At 41.5% G+C, this 27,928-nt stretch overlaps 1 protein-coding gene across 1 annotated transcript in view; it reads left to right on the forward strand.

The window, feature by feature from the left end:
- Nucleotides 1–27,928, forward strand: part of LNPEP (leucyl and cystinyl aminopeptidase) — a 106,292-nt gene that overhangs the window by 69,019 nt on the left and 9,345 nt on the right. The window contains exons 12-17 of the mRNA XM_075541307.1: nt 7,688–7,871; nt 8,939–9,095; nt 22,817–23,001; nt 24,255–24,416; nt 25,946–26,086; nt 26,691–26,772. Of these exons, the coding sequence (XP_075397422.1) occupies nt 7,688–7,871; nt 8,939–9,095; nt 22,817–23,001; nt 24,255–24,416; nt 25,946–26,086; nt 26,691–26,772 (911 nt within the window). The remainder of the gene's footprint in view (nt 1–7,687; nt 7,872–8,938; nt 9,096–22,816; nt 23,002–24,254; nt 24,417–25,945; nt 26,087–26,690; nt 26,773–27,928) is intronic.

Raw genomic sequence — 27,928 nt, forward strand, 5'->3', positions numbered from 1 at the left:
GGGGTACCATGCCTTGACTCCAAAGTCTATGTTTAGTATTCCCTGGGGACTTCATTGCTTTGCTCCCCTTGCTGTTCTGTTGCATACCCTTAGTGTTTCGCCCCGGCGAAACAGTGAGTGACCTCATGTCTCAGTGTAGGGCTAGCCATATGGTCCTCTCTGTGCATTGGCTGCTCTGAGCAGGGATATCTTCCTCGGGGCTTGGTGGGCCAGGATGTGTTCCACTCTCTCTCCTTCCCTCTTCATTTGCTCCTGTCTGCTCTAATCAGATGCACTCCTCTCCCCAAGCTGTAGCCCCAGTGCTGTCCTCTGAAGTGCATTTTTCTGCGGGGAGAAGAGGATGTGTCCATGTAGTTGGGATTGGGGCCAGCCCCGCAGATCTCTTTTGGTTTCCTGCTTTCATATAGGTATGTTGCATTCATGTCTTGGCACACTGGGTTTACGTCTGGTCCCAAGCCTGTTTTTTGTTTTTTTGATAAGATAGTGTAGCTTAGTGGTTAAGGGAATGGACTTTGGACCCATATTGGGTGATTGAGCCATTGGATCCACCATTTAAAGTTGCGTGAATGTAAGGAACTTGTGTAACCTCTTTGAGTTTCATTTCTACAGTTATAAAACAGGTAGTTATTATACTTGCTTTCTAACTACTCCCGTAATTATTTATTGCTGTCATTTTACCGTGAATATACAAGGCGGCTTCAAACAATTGATGGAAAAACACCTTGACCTTTTTGAAGCCCCTCATCTTCTTATTTGGTTGAAATCCCCTCGTATGTGTCATTTTTTCAATCTCTCACTCTTTTTTTAACTAAGCACATTCAGTAATTGACTTTTTCCTTTATTGCTGGACACCTGATTCCTTGTTGTTTTTATGTTAAAATGTTTGAGTAAACGTGAAATCTTAAAGATTCCCTACTGTATGAATTTTTTGCCCTTAAGGATGCTTATCTAAAATGAAATAATTCTGTTGCCTTAGTGATTTGATAATCTGTTACCAATTTGTCCTTTTGTGTGGTAGCATTTGATATTAACACCAAGCTATATGATCATTCCAGTGTTGTTGCACATGTACCAAACTAGAACGTTACAACAGTAGCAGCAATGATCATTGGGGGCATGTCGTCCACATACCGTACCGTTCAGTAGTTCAGTCCTTTAGGAAGAGTTGTGCAGTCAGCACCACAATTGCTTTTGTAATGTTTTCTTCTTTCTCCTCGTTATTGTTGGTTGCCCCCCACTTCCCTACCCCGTCTGCCCTGTCCCTAGGTAATTATTAATCCAGTTACTGTCTCTGTAGGTTTACCGAACCTGAAATTCATCATGTACAGAAAAACTTGCAGAACAAAATCAAGTAACAAAACGCCCAACAATAACGACAAAATAAAATAAAGCCCTCAAAAGAAAACAGAAAATACTAAAAATTGGGACAGATTTAAAATGGGCCAAAAGGGAGATCGAATAATGTGTTATATTTTCCCCTAACTGCATATCATAATTAATTTTACGCTGCTCTCTGTCTGATAACAAGGCTTTTCACACCTCTGAACTGTGGTCAGAGGGGATCCACCAGAGGCTTGATCCACAGAAGACCCTGCATATGGATTTGCAACTTCCACCGTCATTCGTAGCTTTCTGCAAACTGCATATCCAAATCGAAGCTCTGATACTGTTCCCTCCTTCCGATTTGGATTTTAGTATTTGTAATCCTTGGGTCACATAGACTGAGAGGCTTCTTCCATGTGGACTGAGTTGATGCCTCACTTAGATGGCTACTTGTTTTAAGACACGTTTTTAAGATCTCCGATGCTGATCTTTCTGATCGCCATGTACCATCTGGTTTCTGCACCACACTTAGCTGTAGCCCCCATATGTCAGTGGTCTTTCCAGGAAGGCCATGTCATAAGAACTAATTGTTCTTAGATTGGGGCTACAATTAAGTGTGAGCCCCAACTCCATTCATATCTGTGGTTTATATATGTCCCTGCTTTGGTTCTCTTTAGAGATATCATTTTATTGGGGAACATTATAAATCATCCCCATGGGCATAAGGTCATTCTATTGATAGCACCATTAATTTAGCCAACGGTATAGAATTTAGAACACTATAGCCGCAAAAATCCTATTATTTTTATACCCCTAGGAACAGTTGGTAATGTCATCATAACCTTGGGCAATGTAGCATAGCATAGCTGGAGGGTTGTTGCTTTCTTGGTGGAAAACAAAACCGCACAGTAAAGTGAGCCTTGGAAGAGGGGTTGTCTCGGACCTGAACAAAGACAAGTAACCCCTTGGCCTACACCTGTAGCACAACCAAAACACAGCTGGAATGTTTGAATGGGATTAAGAAGGAAATTTGTAAACCTCCTGGTGGTGGTAGCTTTAGGTACCATTAAGTCAGTTCCAACTCATGACGGCCCTGTGCACAACCGAATGGAAGGCTGAACGGTCTAACGCCACCCCAGGCCGGTTCCTATGCCCGAGCACGTTGTGGCAGACTCTGTGTCAGTCCATCTCCCGGGAGCCTTCCTCTCTTTGGCTGCCCCTCTGCTTTACCAAGCATGATGTCTTTCAGGGACTGGTCTCTCATGAAAGCATGGCCAAAATATGTAGGATGACATCATGCTATCCTTGCCTCTAAGGAGCACTCTGTGTCCATACTTCTTCCAAGACAGATCAATTTGACCTTTTAGCCAGCCCATATTACTTTCAATAATCGGCTTCATCATAATTCAGATACATTTATTCTTCTATGACCGTCCTTATTTAATATACAACTTTCACGTGCATATAAGGGAATTGAAAATACTATGATGGCTTGGGTTAGGAACACCTTAGTCCTCAAAGTACCATCCTTGCTTTTCAATACTCAGAAGTGGTCTTCTGCAGTAGATTTACCCAATGCAACACAACATATCTTTTTATCTGACTGCTGCTGCCATGAGCATTGACTGAATCCAGGCATGAGAAAATATCTTTAAGAACTTCAACTTTTTCTCCATTTATCATGTTACCCAGTTGTGAGAATCTTGGTCTTCTTTACTTTGAGTTGTAATCCACACAGGAAGCTGCAGTCCTTGATCTTTATCAGCAAGTACTTCAAGTCTTCCTCACTTTCAGCAAGCAAGATTATGTCATCTGCATATTGCAGGTTGTTAATAAGCCTTCCTTCAACGCTGATACTGAGTTCTTCATCATATAATCCAGTTACTCTGATAATTTGCTCAGCAAAGAGATTGAATAAGTATGGTGAGGGGATACAGCCCTAACACACACCTTTCCTGATATTAAACCCTGCAGTAATCTCTTACTCTGTTTGCACAATTGCCTCTTGATCCATGTACAAGTTCCACCTAAGTACAATGCTCATTCTTCTCAAGGTTATCCATAGTTTTTATGATCCACACAGTCAAATACCTTGGCATAGTCAATAAAATCAAGTAAATGTCTTTCTGGTGTTCTCTGCTTTCAGCCAAGCTCCATCTAACATCAGCAGTAATGTCCCTTGTTCTAGGGCTTCTTTTGACTTACCTGAACCTCTGACAGCTCCCTTGTCATCCTTCGTTAGATTATTTCCAGCAAAATCTGACTTGTATTTGATATCAGGGATTTTGTTCTATTGCTTGAGCATTCTGTTGGGTCTCCTTTCTTTGAATGAATACAACTATGGGTCTCTTTCAGTCATTTGGCCACGTAGCTGTCTTCCAAATTCCCTAGCCTAGGCCTGTGTTTCCAGAGCTTCATCAATGTTTCAACAGCCTCATGGTAGTAAATTAGTTTTGGGTGGTGTTAGAAATTATGTTAATAGACCAGCTTTTATGATCTTTATACCCCTTGGAAAAATTTATATATGAATTTGTAAATGAACCCTATTGAAATTCACACTTCACAGGCTAGCTTGTTTTCCTGCTGTTGGCTTTTTCTCTAAGCCCTTATCTAGCCCACTATATTTCGACAGCTTAAAAAATTTTCAGCAACTCAGACATGCTATTCCACCTCTTCTCTGGGCCTTTGCATATGTTATTTCCTCTCCTCACAAACAGTCCTGGGCTTCTCATTCTCTTGATTTACTCCTGTCCACTCCTCAGAGCTCAGCTCACTCATTGCTTACCTCCAAGTCTTCCCTTGCCACAGATGGGTTAGTTGCCCCACTTGGATGTTTTCATATTCTCTGTTTCACTGTTCATAATATACTATGGGTTCTGCTTCACTCATCTGTCTTCTGTTAGATGTATCCCCCTTGGAGATAAGCGATCATGGCTTTTGTAACCTTAGTGTAGATATTTATGGAATGAACACATACTAGTCTGTTTGAAGTTGTTCAACTTCAGATCTCACTGTAGCAAGGTCTAGGGAGAGAGCATTGAAAGTGTTATGAAATGCTATCTTCTGTTTCCTTTCACTTGAAAAGATTCTTAGTGAAAGGGCTTATGCAAAATATGCTAACAGTTGCTTTAATCCTAAACTGGAATTGAGCCCATCTATGATAAGAGAGGGGTCTGCTACTTGCTCTCAATTGTGGTGTTTCTTTTGCTACTGCTGCTTCAGTTGCTGCCATGTCAGAATTTTGGAGACCGTACTGAGCATGTTCTGTGCTCACATAAATGGCTGGCTCTTAGGGTAATTGGATCTTCGTAGTTCCTAGTGTACAGCCAGAATCACTTGTGCTTTAATTGTGTTTTGATTTTTCCATTAGCAAAAGAAGTGAGTGACTTCAAGCTTATATTCTGCCATATGACTTTTGTACAACACATTATCTTCAGAGTTTATTAAACCTGTATTTTCACATGTTCTGATTTCAGGGTTGCTGATTCATGCATTAGTTCAGTCGTATAAAAAATTAAATTTAGCCCATATCCTTGTCACTTTTCATCCAAGTATGTTAATTTTGAGTACATATTTTTGTACATAAAGAAGGTTTACTCTGAGTTTTCCTAACTGTTGCTGGTTCAGCAATACAACAGAAATTGGTATGAGATTTTTTTTTTTAATGAAAAAGACTAATTATTAGCTGATTTGCCATGGTAGGACATGACACATGTCTTAACATCGTCCTAAACATCTTCTGCAGTAGCAGTAAATTGGAGGGACCTAGAGAGAGTATCTGGTAAATTTTAATTCATGCTTTTGATGTTGACATAGACCAAAGCTTCCGGTTCAGTCTAATATAGAACCCTTGTGTTTACAGTGTGTTCTAAAGTATTTTATACACAAAATCCTATACTATCTAATTATTATAAGTGTGAAACTTTTAAATCAGCCTACATGTTTTTAAATAATCTGTTGAACTGGGATAAATCTTAAAGCAAAATGTTGTGCAGATATCTTAGAAGTGTATGTGGAGATAATAAAAATAGTAAGAAAATTTATTAAGTGAAAAAAGCAGGATAAAGATACATGGGTATAGCTCTACTCTAAAATATAGCAATTAAAACAATATAAAATATAGTGAAACAGTTGCAAAGAAATCAACTGCTACAAAGCTGTTGTTTAAGGATAGCTTATCCTTTTTTTATTTCTGAGCCTATGTCTAGAATTTAAAACTTAGTATTACACTGTTTACAAATAGACAAAATCTTGCCATAAATCTCTATAAAGCTCATTTCTATTTGATTTAAAAGTATGTCAAGACATAAATTCATTCATCCATTCATTCTGTGGTTTTTTTTAGTATCTGGTAGGTTCATCAATTTGGGAGCTGAGGGGTTAACAGTAAACAAAATAGTAAAGTCATAGAACCTACATTTGTTTGAACCTACATTCTAATAGTGATAGTAAATTACATTAGGTCCACATCCTTGCAGCCAGTTCAGAGGATATTTCTTGATGGGTAATTATAAGGATTTAAAAATTATATACATATATGTTGTAGTCACTTAACCCCTCATTATTGTATAATACTTAAATTATTCTATAGGAATTTTTTACAATTTTCAGCATTTCTAGATATAATGATAGAGGGCTGTGTAAAACTGCACAGAGACCACAACTCACCTCTTCTGACTACACGAGGAAGGTAGAAAAACAGTTAAACCCAAGGCTGATGGCCATCGCGGAGAGAGCAGACAAGCCTCCACCTGCCATCCTCCTTCACCTTATGCTGATGCCCACCATTCCACTCAGGGTACTCTCTCTTCACCTGGCTTCAATAATCCATTGTAATGACCACACAGAACTCATAGGCAATACTCAACAATTAAGGGGATTTATTAAGGAAGTTAACAAATTACTGCAAATCAGGATCTGTACACAGTGAGGATACAGTCATTGGTCCCCAGCAACCCCTCTCCTCATCCGGTAGCCAAGTGTCTCTCCAGTCCTCAGCCCCTCAGCCATAAGGTCCCTTGGCCCCTGCCACCGTGCTCCTTCTGCTGTGTCATGGTCTAGGTGTGCCGTAAGCTCTGCTGCCCCTGAGACTTCAGACAGGGATTTTAAACACGCTCTTCTTCCTAGGTGGCCCTGTAGATCCTCTGTCTGCTTCCAGGATGGCTCTTATACACAGATAGCAATGACTTTTATGGAGAGGACATAGCCCTAAGGAAGCAAAGCGTGATTTCTTGGTTCACACCCTCCAGTAATGTGGAGTCTCAGGATATATCCCACCCCAATCCTGTCTATTAGCATAGCAGAGAATCCCCTCCAAAATATGCTGACAACCATGGGGGCATGGAGGCTCGAATTCATATGACAGCACATTGTGACTGGAAGGGACATCTTAATTGAACTCATCCCAGGACCGGTAAAGAGTGTATCACTTTTCAATCGCGTTGAATTCATTCATTCCTTTTTGTGCCCAATGAGACTTGTATATTGTGCTGGCTTTAAATTATGCAACTTTTCTGAACGGCTTGGTTTCTTCTTCCTTTGCTAACCGAACAGACGCCAAAGGCTGAGGTGAAAGAGCGTGTATGTAGTCCTCCCACTCTCTGCCCTTGCCGCTTACCCTCACATGCTTTCATTTCTCCTTCTGACACTCTTCCAGTGGTCATGAGATTGAACCACACACACTTCCTGGGCTGTGGACACCTAGGTCTATTAGTCCATCCTCTTCGCCTGACTGTCATCTGTATATTTTTAGGCCTCAGTCAATGTCATTTCTTCCAAGAAGGCTTGTCTAATTTCCTCTAGCAGGATGAAGCACCTCTTCTGTGGGCATCCACAGAAAGCCATGCTTTCTTTCCATCAGTAACACTTACATAATATTGTACTTGCCTATTATTCATGAAAGTGGGCATATATATCTTATTTGACCTTTGATCTCTTATGCCTAGAAGATATAATAAATAAAAATTGTTGAATAGGTGAGTGGTGATCTCTGTCGACATGACATGGGAGGCAAGCCTTTCATTTCTTAGCAGAATAATTAAATATGAAAATATGAGACCATCCAGCATGGGGCTTGAACCCATGAACCCAGGATTAAATCTCATAGTCGACCAACTGAATGTAGGTGATTGTGTTAAGGTGATGGTTGCAGGATATAATAGATGCTATTGGTTTTGTGAATTGACAGGAAAAAATGCTGAACTTAAAAATGTGTTACCTGTATTTTACCACAATAAAATACATACCTTATAACTTTGAAATAAAACAGTCATTTAATAGTTGTTTTTTTCTGTACTCTGTTATCTCCTTCCTCTCCTCCCTACACTCCCTCTCTACACTCCCCTCTTTTTTTTTTTTTTAACAGATGCCATCAATCTGACCGAAGAAGTGCAGTGGGTCAAATTCAACGTAGACATGAGTGGCTATTATATTGTTAACTACGGAGCTGAAGACTGGGGAGCACTGATCAAACAGCTGAAAACAAACCCCTACGTTCTGAGTGACAGAGACCGAGCCAGCCTCATCAACAACGTCTTTGAACTGGCAGGGTAGGCTTGGTGGTTATTTTAACAGGTTTGACTGAGTGGGGAACAGATTTCAGAAAAGCGGTTAAAATGAACTGGCACATGTTACCTGTTAAGTGCAACTCATTTTGGAAGGTAAAGAGAAATGTAAGACATGTTCCTCATCTTCAGTGGCTTTATGATTGAGAAACATTAGCTACAAACATACTTGACAGTTAAGTAACTCAAAACAAAATTTAAATAATATTTTAACACTGATAAGCAGGATATGTATTTTGCTGAATGCATGGATAAAGGCATTCAGGTTTCATTTTATTTCTTGAAAAATTTATATTCAGGCAGTACTTTGCGCACAACACAACTTAGTGTTTATTTACCCACTGCTTTGAGAACATGTCCATGACTGAGCCACCCTGTCTGTCTGCCCTTTGTCACCTCAACCACTTGTCAAGAATGCCAGTGATCTTATGTAGAAGCTAAGTGAATAAAAGGCTTGCCAGTTTAGATCTTTAATGGGCCTAGAGACACAAGAAATACTCAAATTTGTTCTGTCTGCTCTTGACCTGACCATTTTGGTTCATTGTTTTAAAAGTGGCCTTCTGGTATCTTCTTAGCTGTGAATGACTTTTACAACATGGTAAATTTTAAATGGGCTTACCACTAAATGCCCAGCCCCTCTCCCTTTAACAAATGTGAAAAGTGCAACACAACCCCCCCCCCCACTTCCCCAATTCTTTAAATTTTCTTTATTCTACCTCCTCACCACTGGTAAATGTGAGTAGTCAATAAGTACATAGAAACATTACTAATTCATCTTTTCTAACCTACAACATTTATAGTACATTTCTTGAGTTGGTAACTATTTACAGATAACATTGGGTTTAATGTGGTTTGAAATTGAAAATAAAATAAAGTTGTCCTTTTAACCTAGGATCACATGAGCTTAAAGTTTATAAATTCTTCAAATTTACAGGATGTCACTCTGAGCTTAGATTTTAGGTCTTTAAAATTCACTGCTATGAAGTTTCTCGGCATGCCTGGAGTGCATCTGCCTGTCTCTACATGTTTACTTTCTGTCTTTTTCTCATCAGCATTGGCAAGTTGTCACTTCACACGGCCTTTGATTTGCTTGACTATCTTGGAAATGAGAACTGCACTGCGCCCATCACTGAAGCCCTGTTCCAAACAGACCTCATCTACAGCCTCCTGGAAAAGCTGGGACACACAGATTTGACCTCCAGACTGGTGGTATGTCTTCCATGCTGCCATCTTCTCTGGGTTGTAAAGTCTTCTGCTCAACCAGGAATAGGTTGAAAAAACAGCAGCCAGTTAAATTCCATGTTCTCCACTTTCCTAGTTGGGGAATTTTTTCTTTGGATCAAAATGCCACTGCATACTCCAAATACTTGCTGGAAGTGATGATGTAGTCTTGTTGGAATAGCAAAATATAGACTTTCATCACATCAAGGTTACATGACAAGCAGATGCCTCTGTTCCAATTTGGGTTTATTTTTGCACAATGGGTGCTTGAAACTGGGTCTTTTGCAAAGTCTTCCCATTACTTGCTCATTAGTAATAAGATGACAGTAATTTGTGTATTGAGAGAATCCTGTTGTAGAAATTTGTACTTAGACCTCTTACAGATTATGATGTGTGCAAATATGTTTCCCTGCAAAGCCTTATCTTGGAGAACACTTTGCTTTTCTTAAAACCGGTTGCATGATCGTAAAGAGTATCAGCTTTACTACAAGAGGGAGATGGGGGAAAGGGGGAGGAAGGTGAAAGAGCCAGCCAGCCATTGGAAGTTTGTTTAAAATGGTGAGTACAAAATCGATCTGATATATGTGAATCCCCCACCTGATTGACAGTCAGAAGGGGGTGGAATCTTTCAATGCTTCTGAGTTGAATGATTGGTTCTATGTTTTTACCTAATTCTCTGAATCAGCACATTCAGTTAGAACATTGGCCTTATAGGTCAGGTTTTACAGGAACCTAGGCAGGAGTAGACTTTGGGAAGCAGAAGAAAGTACTAATCCAGAAATTAGAACTATTCTTTTGGCTTTCTCACAGGTGAAATAATGAAGGGGTTGAATTAAGTCTCTTGTTTTAGAAAGCAATCCTCTGTACTTCTCTTACTGATCTCCTGCACCTCTTCCTGAGCTCCTATCGCATGCGTGTATCGCAATGAGGATACAGAGGGCAGGCAGGTGGACACTTGATCTACGAGCCTCAGTGCATAGTGACCTGCTGCTGGGCTGCTAACCACAAAGTGTGTAGTTTGGAACCAGCAGTCACTGTGTGGGAGAAAGATGAGCTTTCACTCCTATAAAGACTCATAGCCTCAGAAATCCACAGGGACGTTTCTCCTTTGCCCTATAGAGTTGCTGAGTCAGAGTTGACTCGATGGCATTGAATTTTTGGACACATTCTGGCCCACAATGACACTCAATAAAAGTTTGTGAAATGAGTGAGCCACACTGGTAGTCTAGACACCATGCTTGGTGTTTGCTGTGTATGAATTACCATGTTTAATGCTCATGCATTATGCACACTACCTCCTAGTAGATAAATGAAGGGACTAAATACTATCCAAAAGCCCTTCCCTAATGCGTTATAAACTGAGAGTCAAAGCCAGATGATTCTGACTTGTTGTGTTCGATCACTGGGTGTTACATTTGGCTCTAGCAATGACACCTTTCAAAGAATACCTTTTTATCGAAGCTGTTTCTTTCTTGGCTTTTTTTTTTCTTTCCTTAACTAAGATTGTAAATTCTTGGGACCTCTCATGTAAGGTTTAAAACAGCAGACCCACCTCTATTTACACTCTTGAAGTTGTCAGTTTTCAATAACTTATGATGGCGGTTCCTAGCCAACTTTCACCTTTTCTTCATTTATTGTACTGTCACCTATTGGCCAGTTGTGAAGCTTCACATCTTCCTTACATTGAGTCGTAATCCATACTGAAGGATATAGTCTTTGATTGTGGCCCGCCACGTCTCGCCAGCAAGAAGGACTCGCCAAAACAGGATTCTTCCACAAGCGTTTTATTGTTGGGTTCGATTGCTGAAGCGGATAGAAGACCCCGAAGCCTCAAACTGCTGCTGCTTATATACGCTCTGTAGGGACGTGCTGTGCATTGATTGGTGCGTTCGCCAGAACCCTTATTAGCATACCCCAGGGTGGAGTTATGACTACGTCATCTCAGCAGCGCGCACTCGCTAAGTGGTTGTTTACCACTTAACTGGGCCACCGCCCTGACTGCCCGGCACCATCTTGTAATGGCGGCGAGAGCTGCGGCTTCCCACATCTCCTCCTTTCTTATTTATTTTAGGCCTATTCCATCGATCAATCCCGGAGCCTCCAGCAGCCCCAGGAGATCAAGATGGATATAAGAACCCAAATCTGGTCACCCTGATGCGTGCAATGAGCAGAGCTCCGCATGGTGCAAGGGCTGGCCAAGATCCAATTTCTGTCACTCTTCCCAGTGCAATGGGATAATTCCCTTGGGGGTGCAAGAGCTGACAACTTATGGGGGTTAATTTTCTTTTAACAAAGAAAGCCAAAGATAGGAACCACCGCGTTCAATCGCTAATAACGCCTGCGTGATGATGACTTTGTCACGTTTTTGCTGGGTCTTAAGCTTGCAGAGCAACCACAGCAATAACACTCCTCCACAACATATAATTGCAGCAAATGTAAATACTCCCACCCACTCTTTAAAGTAGGAAAAAGCAGTAGAAAGCCAAGAAGTAAAATCTTCAACAGTTATAGGTTTCATTCGTGTGCCATTAAGAGTCATAATTTGCATCCGAAGTTGTTCTTGAAGTTCTTCTAGCTCAGCTGTCCATTGTCCAGTAAGGTACTGGGATATGTTCTTGCTGCTAAAAGAAGACTCGTTCAAAAATTTTAAAGGTGTTATGCACAAATTAGGCGTTGAGGAAATACAACTTAATTGTACCATGCTAGTAAGAGTATCCACTTGTTGTAGTAAATCAACTCTCTGATTTACTAGCAGTAACCCAGACATCAATCGAGCATCCGTTTTCTGAACTGTGGATAAAGCTTCTGATGTAAATTGCGTAATATTGTTAATGACATTTGCTGTCATTACTTGATTAGACATAGCCAATCCTGCCGTAACCGCTGCAGCAGCTGAAATAGTAATAGCTGTGATAATTGCTGCGGTAATGCCAAAGTCTCTTTTTCTTCTATAAAGTGTGGCAATAGGAAAGGCATTAGGATCTGCTTCAACTGGTATGGGTATCATAGTGGGAATTTTTACTATCAAAGCAAATGGCTCAGAGCCATTCCAACATTCAGCAAGCCAACACTGACTGCTAGAGCTATTACATGAAGCTTCCCAAAATGTATCATTTGCATGACTAATGTTGAATGTTATTAAAAAGAAAAACGGGGGCTGAACACAAACAGGTGATGGCTTAAATTGTACTCTTGATATATTAACCATAGTTTTTACACTCAACTTCTTTGTAGTGGTTTTGTGTACGCCTGTGACATTATACAAAGTATCATTAATTCCAAACATTTTTGCAAAAGGAGTTACTATCGTAGATGCTCCACGTTGATTATATAATATCCATTCATACCATGGCCAAGTATTATCAGGACCAGTGGTATTAGTATTATAATTCCATTTTGCTTTACCTAAAGCAGGAGTCATATCAAAACCTGGTATAATAGGTTTGTTCCGATAGTTTGGAGGCTGACATTGAGTAAAAGAAGGCGGAAAACCTTTTTCAGGTGAGCAACTAGGTAATATGGCACGTCTGGTCACATTAGGTGACACTACTGATTCATTGATGGGCCTAGATCCCTCACGAATCATCATGAGTGTTGTTATATTTACACCTTTTCTTTCCTTAGAGGTACCATTTCCACCTGTGACACCTTGTGCAACTTTCATAAGGGTGGATATAATATTATTAAATGTAGAGTCTCCAGAAGGATCCACCCAATTGACTAAAGACCCATTTCTTACATGTATACAAGGTGCACTAGTATTAATGATAGTAAAACACAAAATATATGCCAATGTAAAATTGCTTGCATTATATACCTTAGGAGGCTCCCCTCTAGGTGTAATACATGGTATTCCCAAATCACATTGCGTTGATAAGAATAAGGGTAATATTGACGCATTCGAGTGTATGGGAATAGGTACGGGCCAAGTTTTAGCTATGGCCCATAGAGAGACTCCTTTAACTATTGGGGTCCATATTACCATCAGTATCAGCAACAGCGTTGGGTTGAGCATTGTCTTCTTCATCCTTCCTGTTTTCATGGTCATCCACCTTCTTAATTACTCTCACCAGTCTTTCTGGCACCCATATGGGGTTTTCTTCTTCCTGTGGAAAGATACAAATTGCGCCCCTAGACCTGATTAATATGGGGTCCGGGCCATACCATTTGTTGTCTAAGACGTTTTTCCACCGGGCCATTTCCTCAGTGGCCCCTAGGAAAAACCCAAACCTGTGCGACTGCTCTTCTTATGTTCTACGGGTGTATGATAACGAGCGTTGTTCTGGTCTTCAAATACTAGATACATTTGTTGAATTGCTCTACGGGTATTGGGTGGGCAGAAGGAGTAGCCACACCCTTTCTGCTTGTCTTCCTTATAAGGAGGTGGTGCTGACGGGCTCACAGTTATCTTCCATAGGGCACTATACTGCCCTCCTTCGGTCGCTTTTAGTGCGTCATACCGATCCTCCTCATAGCGAGCAGCTGCCTCCTCTAACTGCTCCTCCTCCTCCTCTGATAGTTCCAAGAGTTCTAGTTCTCGCCACGGATATAAAGGCTCCGAATGGCGGGTACAGTTTTTCTTTTGCTGATCAGCTTCCTCCCTTAATTTTACCTGCGCAGTTTCTTCCTTTTTGGCAACTCTGTGCTGCCTTTTCCGAGTCTCTTTAGACTCGTCCCGTTCTGTTTCTGACATGCTTTCCTGAACGTCCTCCAAAGCCTGCTGTCCCTGTTGTAATGGCTGTCTACACTCTTTATCCTCAATACATGCTTTTATTAACTTCCAGATGGGTCTAGTTCCCGGTTTCAATTGCCCTTCTTTTGCAGCTCGGTCTACGTCCCACCCCAGTTTGTTCCAGCTCACGAGAGTTAGAGAGCCTGTAGATACAAACCACGGTGCTATCTCATCCACATTTTTTACAAACTTACACAGCGTCGGCTCTGAAATTTTTAATCCTCTCTTCCTTAATAAAGCATCGAGCGCTGTAACCATGGTCTTTATTGCTGCGTTCCCCATGTTACCTGCTTATGTATACAAGGATAGTTTCACATGGGTTTATCTACACCCGACTTATGTGCAAAAAATAAAAAACAACAGGCTTTCTGCCGTTGAAACTGAAAGCGGAAGTATTAGAACGCATACACCAGTTCGCGGCTTTAACAGTCATTCAGGCTCATGTCTCTCAGAACTTACCTCTACAACCCACGCCGTGTGGTTCTGAATCCTCCCTGGTGACAGGGGGTCTCCGCTCGTGCCTAAGGTGGTCGTGAATTACCGGGTTTCGGCACCAATTGTGGCCCACCACGTCTCGCCAGCAAGAAGGACTCGCCAAAACAGGATTCTTCCACAAGCGTTTTATTGTTGGGTTCGATTGCTGAAGCGGATAGAAGACCCCGAAGCCTCAAACTGCTGCTGCTTATATACGCTCTGTAGGGACGTGCTGTGCATTGATTGGTGCGTTCGCCAGAACCCTTATTAGCATACTCCAGGGTGGAGTTATGACTACGTCATCTCAGCAGCGCGCACTCGCTAAGTGGTTGTTTACCACTTAACTGGGCCACCGCCCTGACTGCCTGGCGCCATCTTGTAATGGCAGCGAGAGCTGCGGCTTCCCACATTTGATCTTCATCAACAAGTGCTTTGAGTCCTCCTCACTTTCAAGAAGCAAGGTGTGTCATCTGGATACCACAGATTGCTAATAAGCCTTCCTCTAATCTGACACTGCATACGCTGCTTCATATAACCCAGCTTCCCTGTTGACTTGTTCAGCACACAGATTGAACAAGTATGGTGAGAAGATACCACCCTGATGCACACCTTTCCTGATTTTGAATCATGCAGTAGTCCCTTGTTTACACAATTGCCTCTTATTCCATTTACCAGTTCCATGTGAGCACAATCAAGTGTTCTGGAATGCCCATTCTTCTCAGTTTATTATGGTACACACAGTTAAATGCCTTTGAATGGTCAATAAAACACAAATAAACATTTTGCTGGTATTCTGTTTTCAGCCAAGATCTTTCTAACATCAGCAGTGATCTCCCTTGTTCTATTGCCAATAAATTAGATTTCTTTGTATATCCAGAATGCTAATAGCAGCCTTTTGCTTCCATGCAACCCTTCCCCCAATATTTATATGCATTCCAAAGAAGGATGCAAATAACTGACTGGTCTCTTTAGGGCAGACCTAAATCCAACATGTGATTTTGCTGACCCTTTGTAACAGACAACTGTGAAAGGATAGTCTTTTGGTTTGGAGTTACTGCGAATAGCATTGCTGTTGATACTCTTAAACATATTTTTGTGAACATTTCTATGGGATATAGTTCTGGTAAAGGGAATACTAAGCCATATATTATATATAGTAAAAAATTTTCAGTTTTTCAAAGTTGTACAATTTACACTATGACCAACAGTTTTTTTTTAAAAATTAAGAACTCCGTATCCTTGCTAATACTTAGTTTTATGGGTGGTGGTTTTAAACTTGATTTTGAATAGATGAATGTTTACAGAGTAAACCAGTTTTCCACTCAGTAGTTCATACATATTTTGTTTCATGTCATTGATTGCAATCCCACAATGTAATGTCCCTTATCCCACTTCTTGGGGTTTCCTGTTTTCATTCCTCCTCTTTTCCTTATCCCTATGAATTTTGTGCTTGGGCAAATGCTGCTCTTTTAGTCTCATATAGTTGATTTGTCTGGGGAGTGAGTACCTCTGGTGTTATTGTTCTTCTTAGAGACTTGTCTGTCTGCTGTTTGGCTGAGCCATACACATCAGTTGTTCAGACCTGAACTCAAGTAACAAAGGGCCATTAATGGCAGAGGTCTTGCTAGTCCCTATCCAACCAGTCAGGATGATCGCTTTCGTCATGTTAGGTTTTGTTCCACGGTTTTCTGCCACTCTATCCAGAATCTTTTAGTGTAATACTTTCTGGCACAGGGCACCATCTAGTGTTTCTGGTATCAGGTTGTGGAGACTAATGTTAGTGTTTTTTCATTAACCAACTGCACTAATAGTTTATATGGGTCTTTGATGGGTCTTTTGTTTCCTTAGAACAAGGAAAAACCAACAGTACCTTAGATGGCCACTCAAGAACTGTTAAGTCTCCATTCACTACTCAGCAAAGTAGGATGTAGTCTCTTTGGACTGTTGTATGCCAGTTGAGCCTGATGTTCCTTGAGACTACGATCCTAAGCTTCCAGGCCTAGGGACTCATTCCTTCAAGGCTATTGGTTCTGCCAAGTTGTCATAACATACCCACCTATATTTGATACCACATTTACGATTGTATTTGCAACAAAGGTAAATATGCATGTACAGATACATGTCTGTGGGTGTACTCCCATTCTTCCCCGCAGACCTCCTCAGCCTATGTGTCTAGCCACTATAGTATGTGTATGTAACAATATTTGCCTCTGCTGCCTTAACTCCTAAACTTCTCCAAATGATTTTCCCTGCTGGTTCTTGTAAATTGTTTGCTGATCTCTGTTTTATTGCACATTGCCTTCCCTTTCACCCAAATCAATATGTGTTTTTCGTCTAGTTACTAATTTGCCCTGCTTTCTCTTTCCACCTGTGCTAGTCATAAAATAATTTTCCCTTTGATATAAAAAGCATTTCCTGTTTTTTTATAGTGTGGTCTCATATAATATTTCTAGACCTTTCTGGCTAATTTCAATCAGCATCATATCTTCCAGGTTCATCTTTATGATTTGTTGCTATTATTTAACTTTGTATAATATTCTGTTTTCAGTGCCAGAGTTTATCTAGTCTAGTAATAGGTTATTTCCGTCTTTTACTATTGTGAGTAGTGATTTGATTAACATTTGTGTTGCAGCAATTGTTTCTGAAGAATACACACCAATGCATCCATGTGCCAGTTCTAGTACCCCCTTCGTCAGGGCACACCGTAGTGTTCCCCACAGTGGTTGCCCACTTTATAGCTCCACCAGCCATGTCTGGCGGGCTCAGCCTCCCTACACCCTCTCCAGCATTTGTTATTTGCTGTTTTATGGACTGTATTGTTAATGCTGGGGTGAGATGATATCTCATAGTTATTTTGATTCGCATTTCTCTAAGAGCCAGTAATTGCAAGCATTTCGTCACGATTGCTTCCGCCTGTCTTTTTTCAAAGTTATATTGACATCTAATTCATATATCATACAACTCAAATGTATTATAGAGTTGTGGAATCATCACCCCAATTAGTTTTAGGACGTAAATGCCTGCTTATGTCCTGTGCCCATTTTTAAAATTTCATTTTTGACTATTTACTGTTGAGGTGTTGAAAGGTTCTATAAATTTTAGAGATTAATTCCTCGGTCAATATGTTGTTGCCAAATTTTCCCTTGCCTGTGAATTTTCTTTGTACACTTATAATGAAATCATGTGACTCATGTAAGACATTATATTCTACTCATTCTCTAGTAATATCCTAATCTGGGATTTTTACATTTCCATAGCAGCCTTTTTTTTGCCTTTCTTTAAAGTTTTATTGGCTCTTTATCCACTTATCATACAATTCTACAATTAAATCAAATCAAGAAGAATTGTACAATCATTACCACAGTCAATTTTAGAACATTTTCTTCTTCCTGTACTCATTAATGTAATTTTTCTTAATTGTGGCAAAAGTAGATACACAACAAAACCTTCTTCTGTTCGATCACGTCTGCATGTATAAGTGACTGTCATTCTTTGCATTCTCGGTTGTGCAGCCTTTACGGGTGTCCTTTTCCAAGTCAACATAAACTCGACGCCCCTTCAGCACTAACTTCCTCCTTCACCCCTGCAAACTGTCATTCAACTTTAGTTTCTTTATAACAACTTAGAAGGATTAATTTTTATACATTTATTGAATGTTTTCTTTTATATAGTGAACCGGTCTTTCACCTATTTTTTTCTATTAGGACACATTAAAATTCTTTATGTGGTCTAGATAGGAATCCCTTACTGACCATGTACATTTGCAAATATTTTCTCACATTCTGAATGCCTTTCACTCGCTTAATGTTTTATTATATCTTATTTATTGAATCTTTGCTGGCTCCAAGATAATTTTCCATGATTTCTTCTGAACACTTTATTTTACCTTTCACTTAAGATTTAGGATCCATCTGGATTTGATTTTTCTTATGGTGAGAGTTTGAGATCAAGATTTACTTTTTTCATTATATGAATCCAATTGGCCCAATGCCGTTGTACTAGAGCCTTTACATAATGTTCTTTTTATTAGAGAATACTTAGAAGGTGATTAGTACCCTAACAAATCAGCACCATTGGGGCTAACAGTAGAGAAAATTTGTTTTTTTAAGATAACCTCCAAACTCGTTACCAGTGAGTCTGTGGGGTCTCATGGTGACGCCATAGGCCCGGGTGGAACTGCCCATGTGGGCTTCTGAGACGGACTGGAGCAGCTGGTGGTCTGAAACTGCTCATCTTTCGGATCGCAGCCCAGTGAGTAACCAGCAAAGAGTAGCGCATTTTCTCACTGTCCAGGAACATTTTTGAGACAAGAAACGTTCTAAGAGTAGACAGGGCACCTGTGTACTCCAATGCTACCTAGTTGGAAGGCATTCTTCCCCTCCTTTTCCCCACCAGCTCTGCGTACGAAGCACTTGATACTTAGCAAAGTATGGTGCTCACTGATGCTAAAAAGCACTTCAAGGAGTTGGATCTTGTGGATATTTTCTGTTTCCTAATTGCACCTTCATCCTGGGTGATCTCTAGTTCTCTGGCTGTTGTTGTTAGGTGCCCTCAAGCCAGTCCTGACCCATAGCAACCTTCCTGCACCACAGACCACACCACGGCTCGGTCCTGTGGAATCCTTGCAGTTGTTCTTATGCCCGTTGTTGCAGCCGCTGTGTCAGTCCATCTCGATAAGGGCGCTCCTCTTTCACTGCCCCTCCACTCTACCAAGCGTGATGTCCTTCTCCAGGGTCTGGGCTCTCCTGGCACTCTGTCCAAAGTATGTAAGGCAAGTCTAGTTCCTTGGGCAGGTGTGTGTTTATTCAGGAACATACTTCAGGGTAGGGTCCAGGGAACTGAGGGGTAGAAAGGAGGGCAGGGGGCTTAGTCTCTGTTCCTGAGACCCATAAGTCTTAATAAATGTGACTGTTACTTAAATTCAGGTTAGCCTTACTTTATCAAAAGGGAAAAACTATCACTTTAAAATGCTTATTTTACTTTTAAAAGGTATTCATGTAGCATCGGAACCTTCCAACTATGAATTCTGATGCACTGCTTTTAGGGTTTAGGATGGCAGGCATTTTTAGGTTTTTGAATTCAAAGTTCAAATAATGTTAGTGGTTAAGCCCAGCGGCTAGTTAATTTTCATGTCATGATTTACCAGAGCATTGTGTACATTCGTTCAACAGTCTGTGGTGTGCCGTGGTATTGTGGTGGGTACCGTGTACACGCACATATGAATTGTTTTAAATTGTTCACATCTGATGTTAGCATCTGATCCCAGCCATAGTCCTGCTTCATCACTTACAAATCTGCCATTCTTTTACATGAGGGATTGGTGGGAAAGACCTATGACAATAAAGCCTGACTTTTCACTTTTAAGAAATCCAGTTGACCCCGGAAAGAACTCCCTGGGCATATCAGTGTAAAATTAAAGCCGTAAATCAAAACCTAACATATAATTGCCAGCATCTTTCGCTTTTTTGTTTAAAGCATTTTGGTTGTTACTAGATTTTGCTGCATATCCAATGTCTGAGGCTTGTGTAATCCATCAAGCTATTCCCTCTTCCCACTTGTCTTTTTTTGCTTTCTGAAATCTGAGCTTTTCAAGGCTAGTACATGAGTTTAAATTTCCAATATATCAATTTGGAATCATGGGAAAATATTTTCTTTCATTTCAAAAAGGAGCCAGTGATTTTAAGGCCTTGCTGGGGATTGTTAATATTAAAAATATAACTCAAATTACCTAATAATGATCATTTTTATAACAATAGGAATTTTATAAAAGCCAATTTACTTTTATTGAAACTCTAATTCTATTATATTAGATTTGATATATTTTGAAAATGATCTCTTTTTTTGGCAATTTCCCTTAGTGATTTGGTACAGTGAATAGCTAACAAAATTGTGTCTTGTATTTCCAACAGAGTGGCATTTTAGGAATTAGATTTAGTATTTTCAAATGCGTCTTTTACTTCTAGCACTTTAAAGAAGTACCATTTTCCCACTGGCGGTTTTGTATTGTAATACACTCTCAAACAGCATTATCGTTTTTTTTCAAACCAGAGTTAGTCCCCCCCTTTGTTTTTGTTTTTAAATGTAAATGTAATAGCACTTCCTTTTTTACTCATCCCTTGTTTCTGTTTGACATCTAGGTTTCAAATTTCTTTTACTCGTAGTCCTTTGAGACAGTTCGCTGTGGCGCTGCTCTTGAGAGAGTCAGAGCAGTGGACGACTCAGCATGGGTGCCGTCATGGGTATCCAGTTAGGGTCTGCTGCGCTGTCAGTATGGCGGGGACTCTTGCCCTTTAGAGCCTCCCTGTGACACCGGGCTTTACCACTTACGCCTTCTCAGCACCACCACAGCTTACTCGCTCACTCGGAGCTGGTCTGTTGAGAAAATGCCCACGGCAACTTAGAAAGTCTCCCAGGAGTCCTGATGGCGTGGTGCGTTGTGAATTGGGCTGCTAACGACCAAGTCAGCCGTTCAAAGCTGTCCACCCTCCACAGGAGACAGAGGAGCTTTCACCTCTCGTTCAGATTCACAGTCTCAGAAACGCTAGGGGATAGTTCACCTCCGTCCTGTTGATAGGGTTCCTCCGAGTCGGAATCGACTTCAAGGCTATGAGTTTGGAGTTTTTTTAACGCTGGCTCATTTCAGGTTTTGACAGTAGTACTCAGAAAGATTGTTGTTCTGAGAAGAGCTTGAACCAGTTTTCTTGGGCTCAGTTTTTGCATGTGCGCATCTGTGCTGCATGATTGATTGCAGTGAGATGTGACAATGGTGGTTGTTATTGTTGGTGCTGACCCATAGTGACCCTTTGTGCACAGTAGAACAAAACCATTGTGAGGTCCTGCACCATCCTCACAATGGTTCCTGTGCTTGCACCCATTGTTGTAACCGCTGTCAATCCATCTTGGTGAAGACCTTACTCTTATGCACTCCCTCCGCTTTACCGGTCTCTCTGACAACATGAACACAGTATGTGAGGTGAGGTCTTGCCATCTCTGCCCCTAAGGAGCACTCTGGCCATACCAATTGGTGGTGGTATTGTAGAAGTACCAAGCCACTGTCTTGGGGGCAACTCTGACTCATAGTGGCCCTCTATAATAGTTTCCAAGACTGAGAATATTTTCAGAATCAGTTAGCTTCAACTTTCTCCCTCAGCGTAATGGGTGGGTTTGAGCCACCTGTCTTGTGCTTAGGGCTCTCAGCACCACCCGGGTTCTTTGCTTTCACTGGCAAAGAAATACCCAGGAGAGCAGGAGGCTGCCTCGTTTTATTGTTGTTGTTGCTGCCGTTTTGATCCTCCTGATGTGCAAGGGGCTTCAAAAGTTTGTCGGCTAATGTATTAAAAGACACTGGGATTTTCCATGTACTTTTTGAAGCTCCCTTATATAGCCATAGGACTTTAAAAGAAAAACTACTACAGACACTTTCTGTAGGAATATTTTTTTCTTCAAAAAAAACCTATTTAAATGATGGGTTTTTGAAAGCCCTAGTGCCTACTCCCTCCCCAGGTACAACTGCTGGTAATATGAAAATACTTTAATAAATCACAAACCGCTTTTTGGCTTTTGGCATGGAGAGAGAGGGAACAGATGCAAGAGACCTGTCAGTTCCTTAATAGTGCAATGATACAATCAGCAATGACATCTCACTCAGAAGTCAGTACCAGCCAGGGACTGGCTCATAGAAGAGATCAGTGAACGGCTGTTCATTTTCAGTGTGATAAGGAGTTAGGGTTACCTTGGAAAATGTCCTTATTCCTGGTAGTTGCAAGCTAGAGGATTTAGAAACGAAGTATCATGGTTTCTATTCAGCTAAAACCAGAGGGGGGAAAAGTCACATCCAGGTCCAGTCCAAACAAATGGAAGGGTGTGAGCAGCGTAGGGGTTCACTCTACTGGCTTGAAATTTTCAACACTAAAAAGGTAAGAGGAAAGAAAATAGCTGTCAACAGTTAACTTGCCCTGCAGCTCTTGTTTTCTTGTTCATTTGGTTAGATTTATGGTAATTGTCGAGCGTAATTAACACTGTTAACTATACCCTTAATATTGGATCCAGAAGTACGTAAACATTTGGTCTTCTTTAAAAACGTAAGCTTTTTCTCATGGCTGTGAAGATGTATTGATTCTGCACTCTCTGGGTCTGGAAGTACCAGCTTCCTTCCAGAAGAAGTTGCAGCTGTTTATTTTTGACAGGAAAATGGTTTCTACTGGAGTACACACAAAATACCAGGTCCCTCGGCGATGCAGACACCATTCCTTCTTCCTGTGTTCTGTCATTAAAACTTCTGTTGGCTGTGGCAGCCTGCACAACTATCCCTTTTGTACTGAATGGTTTCATCCCAGCTCTATGTATGTGGATTTCCTGTCAGTTGATATACTTGTATAAAATAAAGAATCATATCGTGTATGCTGTCTCCCCTGCCTCCTTTGGTAATGACAGGAGAAAGAAAAGTGGTTGGTTGTCCTGGCATTTCTGATTTTCCTAATTTTTACCTATGTTGTCTCCGTAGAGCAGAGTATTTAAATTGCTACAAAATCAAATCCAACAACAAACTTGGACTGATGAGGGTACCCCGTCTACGCGGACGCTTCGGTCAGTCTTGCTAGAATTTGCTTGTGCCCATAGCCTGGCGGACTGCAGCATGGCTGCCATGAAGCTCTTTGACAATTGGATGGCGTCCAATGGAACTCTCAGGTAAAGTGTATTTCCGCTCCCATGCGCTTGCTTCCTCATTTTTACCTCATGCTCTATCTTGAAACCTGGATTCTCTTTTCCTCTTGGATCATAAACGCTGGGAAGCTGCTCATTGGTCTAGTAAGCCCTTTGCATCTTTGTTCGCAAAAAAAGTATCTTTTGATTGAAATATTGAATTGTATGATTTGTGAGTTATGTGACAATGAAACTGTTAAAAAAAAAAGATTTACCGCCTCAAAACCCCTTTTAAAAACAGTATCTCTGGGGATAAATCAAAGCAAGCGAGGAGAGAGAAGAAAGTAGGAAGGCTTTAGGCGGTCGTTTCTCTCCCGACTCCTTCCCGGGCCTCACGGGAGACAGTTCCAGTTCAGTGAGGAATTGGGGTGCAGGGCTTGAGTAGCAATCTTAGGAGGGCCTTCCTTGAGTGCGTTAATGATGAATGCACTCACCTGCTAACCAGAAGGCTGTAGGTGCCTCAGAAGAGAGCCCTAGTGATCCACTTCTGAAAAAGAGCCATTGCTACCAGGGGAGCACAGTTTGACTCTGACACACAGGGGTCACCACTTGTGTCAAACTAACTAAATAGCCACACATGCCCCCCTCTGAGACGGCAATCTAAGAATGTGTGCTTTCCCCATCGCCTGCTGCTGAGAGCCCTCTGTGCTGGTCCCCGTGTTCCCCCTGGAACCTTCCGTGCACACTCTAAAGTCCGTCTGTTGTCGAGAGCCGGTGAGCTGCAGAGGGCAAGGGACATGCCCTCTTTCTCCCTCCCGAATCCAGCCATTTGCCTGTCTGGATCTGCTACATGCTTAGCCCTGGTGGCATGCAGGTTATGCTTTGGGCTGCTAAACATGAGGTCAGCTTCTAACCACCAGTCACTCCTCAGGGATGGAGGGGAGGGGGGAGGGAGTCTTACTCCTGTAGAGAGTTACAGTCTCAGTAACTCAACAGGGGAAGTTCTGCCCTGTTCTACAGGGTCACTATGAGCCGGTGTTGACCAGATGGCAGTGTGTTCGGGTCTGAGTGAATAATGATTGTATTGAATGGAATTGATATTTTTCATAGTCACCCTACTAGGAAAGTAGCAGCCACTAAATTACCCTTTTTCTTGAATCTAATTGACTCATAAAGCCTCAACTGATTACTGTTTTTTGCCCTGACTCCAAAACCAACCACCCCTACTTAGTAGTTCCCTTGACTTTGTGCACAGGGTTTTTGCGTTTCATTCTTATCTGTGGCCACATCTCTTACAGCCTGCCCACCGATGTCATGACTACGGTGTTCAAAGTCGGAGCAAAAACTGAAAAAGGCTGGCTATTCCTTTTAAACGTCTACAGCACACTAGGCTCTGAAGCAGAGAAGAGTAAAATACTTGAAGCGCTTGCCAGCTCGGACGATGTACGGCAACTTCACTGGTACGAAACCAAGGCATATAAGTAACATGTAGAAACCAAAAACAGAAAAACACTGTGCTTCCAGGATGGGAAGGTTGGGGTCGTGCATGCTCTGTACTAACAAGCCAGACCTGACCTAGACAGTGTCAGGAGGAGCCTTCACTCATCTGCAGAATATGTTTTTCTCATGAGCAAATGGGAGACGCCAGGAACCCCAACCCCCTCCACCTCCCTGCACAAATCCTTCTCCATCTCCTTGGCACATCGCCTTCAATTCCAGTCTGTGCTTCATTCTTTAGATCGGGACTTCTCCCCAAGCCATCCCTTCAAAATTAGACCCTTCAGAAGAGAAGACTAGCTAAAGGCTCATAAGCAAATGCCTTCGTGTGAATGTGTCATACGTTTTAATACCCAGTTGATGCACCCTGGGAATGGTGGTTTCCCATAGGTGAGAGGGCGAGCAGTAAGCAAGCCCTCTGTGGGGAAGAGCGAGTGTGAGTGCATCCTCCAGATCAAGAGAAATGTGATGGTGTTTGCCACCTGGCCTGCGGGCCAGCATGAGGGTCTCACAGAAAGTTTGAAGAGGGGCAGGCACCTGGTTCTCTTTGTTGTTTGTCTAATATTGCTCAGGTACGTCCTAAAGGCCCCACAGGTACCTTTAGCACCGTCCAGATGCACTTTCCAAAGGACACATGGTAAACAGGTTTTTTCTTGATAGTAGCAGCCAACCTCTGATCCAAGCAAATAGAAACTTTTTCATTTAAAAAATATATATACTAGCAATACAGAAACAAATTCCTATTGTATTATATTCAAGAGATACCTAAGAATGTAGAATAAAATGTGTCTCTTATGCCCCTTCACGTCTGTTCTTCTTTAGTCTCTGTTGCATGTACTCATACATGTATGTACTCATACATACATGCCCCTAGCCACACCTCGAAGACAGACGTCTACTCTCTACCCAGTGTTTTATGACATGGTTCTTTTTAGCAAATGATCTGTCTTGAGAGATTTCCCATGTCAGTTCCTAAAGCCTGTTTCCTTTGCTTTCATGGCTACAAAGTAGTCCATTGTGTGGCTCATTCTAGTTGCTTACCTCACCACAGCTTGACTGGCATTAGGGATTTTTTTTTCCTATTTCAAGTACTGCATTTTTGGAGAGAGTGTTTTCTCACCATGAGTAGATTGTACAGCACAGGAGGTGAGAACGGCTTACCTTAAAAAGTGAAGCTTTCTTTCGCATTTATTCAAACAGCTTCATAAGAGTGTAAAATACCTGCCTACTTAAAGTTGTTACCTGGAAAAATAAAGTCTTATTCCAATGTTATAGTAAATTCTACAAGAATTTACTTGCTACACGTCTTTACTCTGTCACGAACTGTTACAGTGGCAACATACATCACTGCCTGTCTCAGTAGTGAGTTCTTTCTTCGGTTACAAACATGACAAGATTTCAGAACGTGGCTCTGAGAGTACTTTGATTAGGGGGAGAAGATGAATTTAATTTCAATCATTGCTTTGGAGGCTAAATCTTGTGTGCTCTTCAGGTTAATGAAAAGTAGTCTCGAGGGAGCGGTCATTCGAACACAGAAGCTGTCCTTCCTCATCCGCACCGTGGGCCGCCGTTTTCCAGGGCACTTACTTGCATGGGATTTTGTTAAAGAGAACTGGAGTAAACTTGTGCAGAAGTAAGTTTTCTCAGATGATCGTTATTCACATTCTCATGTTCTGCATTTGAAAAGTGTTCCCAGTGGTGTCTTGGTTCACAGGAGTTATCAAGAGGAAATTCTTTCAGAGTAGTTTAACCGAAAGACCCAAAATCTTCAGCTTTGTAAGCTTAATCCCATAACGTGCTCCATTGAGCAGTTGTGTGCCAGCCAGGTCTAGCGCCACGTCACTGAGCTGAGCCTGGCCAAGCTAGTGATGTGCATTGAAACAATGCCCTTCTGTTGGCTAGGATCACTTCAGATCTTGTACCCAGCTAGAAAGCACATAGGGGGTGGGGTTGTGTGTTTGTGTTTTCTGTCTTTTTAAAAAATGAGAATGACATTTTTAGGGAAATGACAGGGATTTTTTGCTAGATTAAATGTATTGATAATTTAGCTGGATAGCCCTTAACACACCTACACCCCATCCCTGATTTTCTGAGCTGCTGAGCCCAGGATCGGGACTCCATTCGTCCTTTGGCATGGGGAGTTTTCCTGAAAGCATTTCTTTTACCTTCAGGAACAGTGTTTTGCTGACCAGCAGCTGCCTCATTTCCCCCCTTTGTCCTTGTATCTGTTTCTCCAGGTTTCATCTGGGGTCCTATGCCATCCAGAGCATTGTTGCTGGATCAACTCACCTGTTTTCAACAAAGGCGCACCTGTCCGAGGTCGGTGGAGTAAAAATGCTAGTATGAGGGCTGAGTAGCCTTTCTCCCCAGGCTTGCTCAGTGTACTCGAGATGGAGGCTTCTCTTGCTAGTGCCCAGTGCCTGCCCCTTCTCCCCGCCCTCCTTCATCCATGTTAACCTACGATTTACTTACAGTGGCTACCATGGCCGTATTCCAGTTCCACTCTCAACAGTATCCAACTTTTCCCCTGATACAAATAAGCTTTCTAATTCAACATATGCCAAACATTTTTTTAAGAATTATAATATGTTTAGGAGAGGAGATGGGTTAATTAGGGTGTGAGGTAGTATCGATGAAGAACACAGCTTTCCCCCAGATCCTGGATGCTTCCTCCCCCCAACTACCATGATCCGAATTCTACCTTGCAGGGTTGGATAGGGCAGAGGTTGTACACTGGTACATATGAGGGCTGGAGGTACAGGGAATCCAGGGTGGATGATACCTTCAGGACCAAGGGTGTGAGGGACGATGCTGGGAGAGTGGAGGGTGAGTGGGTTGGAAAGGGGGAACTGATTACAAGGATCCACATGTGACCTCTTCCCTGGGAGAGGGACAGCAGAGAAGGGGGGAAGGGAGACTCCGGATAGGGCAAGATATGACAAAATAACGATGTATAAATTACCAAGGGCACATGAGGGATGGGGTAATGGGGAGGGAGGGGAAAAAAAAAGAGGACCTGATGCAAGGGGCTTAAGTGGAGAGCAAATGCCTTGAGAATGATTGGGGCAGGGAATGTATGGATGTGCTTTGTACAATTGATGTATGTATATGTATGGATTGTGATAAGAGTTGTATGAGTCCCTAATAAAATGTAAAAAAAGAAAAGAGGAGAAAAAAAATGATTAGGGCAAAGACTGTACAGATGTGCTTTATACAATTGATGTATGTATATGTGTGAACTGTGATAAGAATTGTATGAGCCCCAATAAATTGTTTAAAAAATTACAAAAAAATAAATAAATAAAATAAAAAAGTATTCCTTATAAAAAAAAGAATTATAATATGTTTTTAAAATCTGGGTACTATTTTTAGTACCCAGCCTAACTTTAGAGTCTGCTTCATTTGGACTTTCCCTCTCCCCCCACACCTGTTAAAATTTTTAAAGATTCATCCTTGTGGGACTATGAGGAATTCT

This window comes from Tenrec ecaudatus, chromosome 2, assembly GCF_050624435.1.
Source record: "Tenrec ecaudatus isolate mTenEca1 chromosome 2, mTenEca1.hap1, whole genome shotgun sequence".
Classification (NCBI taxonomy): domain Eukaryota; kingdom Metazoa; phylum Chordata; class Mammalia; order Afrosoricida; family Tenrecidae; genus Tenrec; species Tenrec ecaudatus.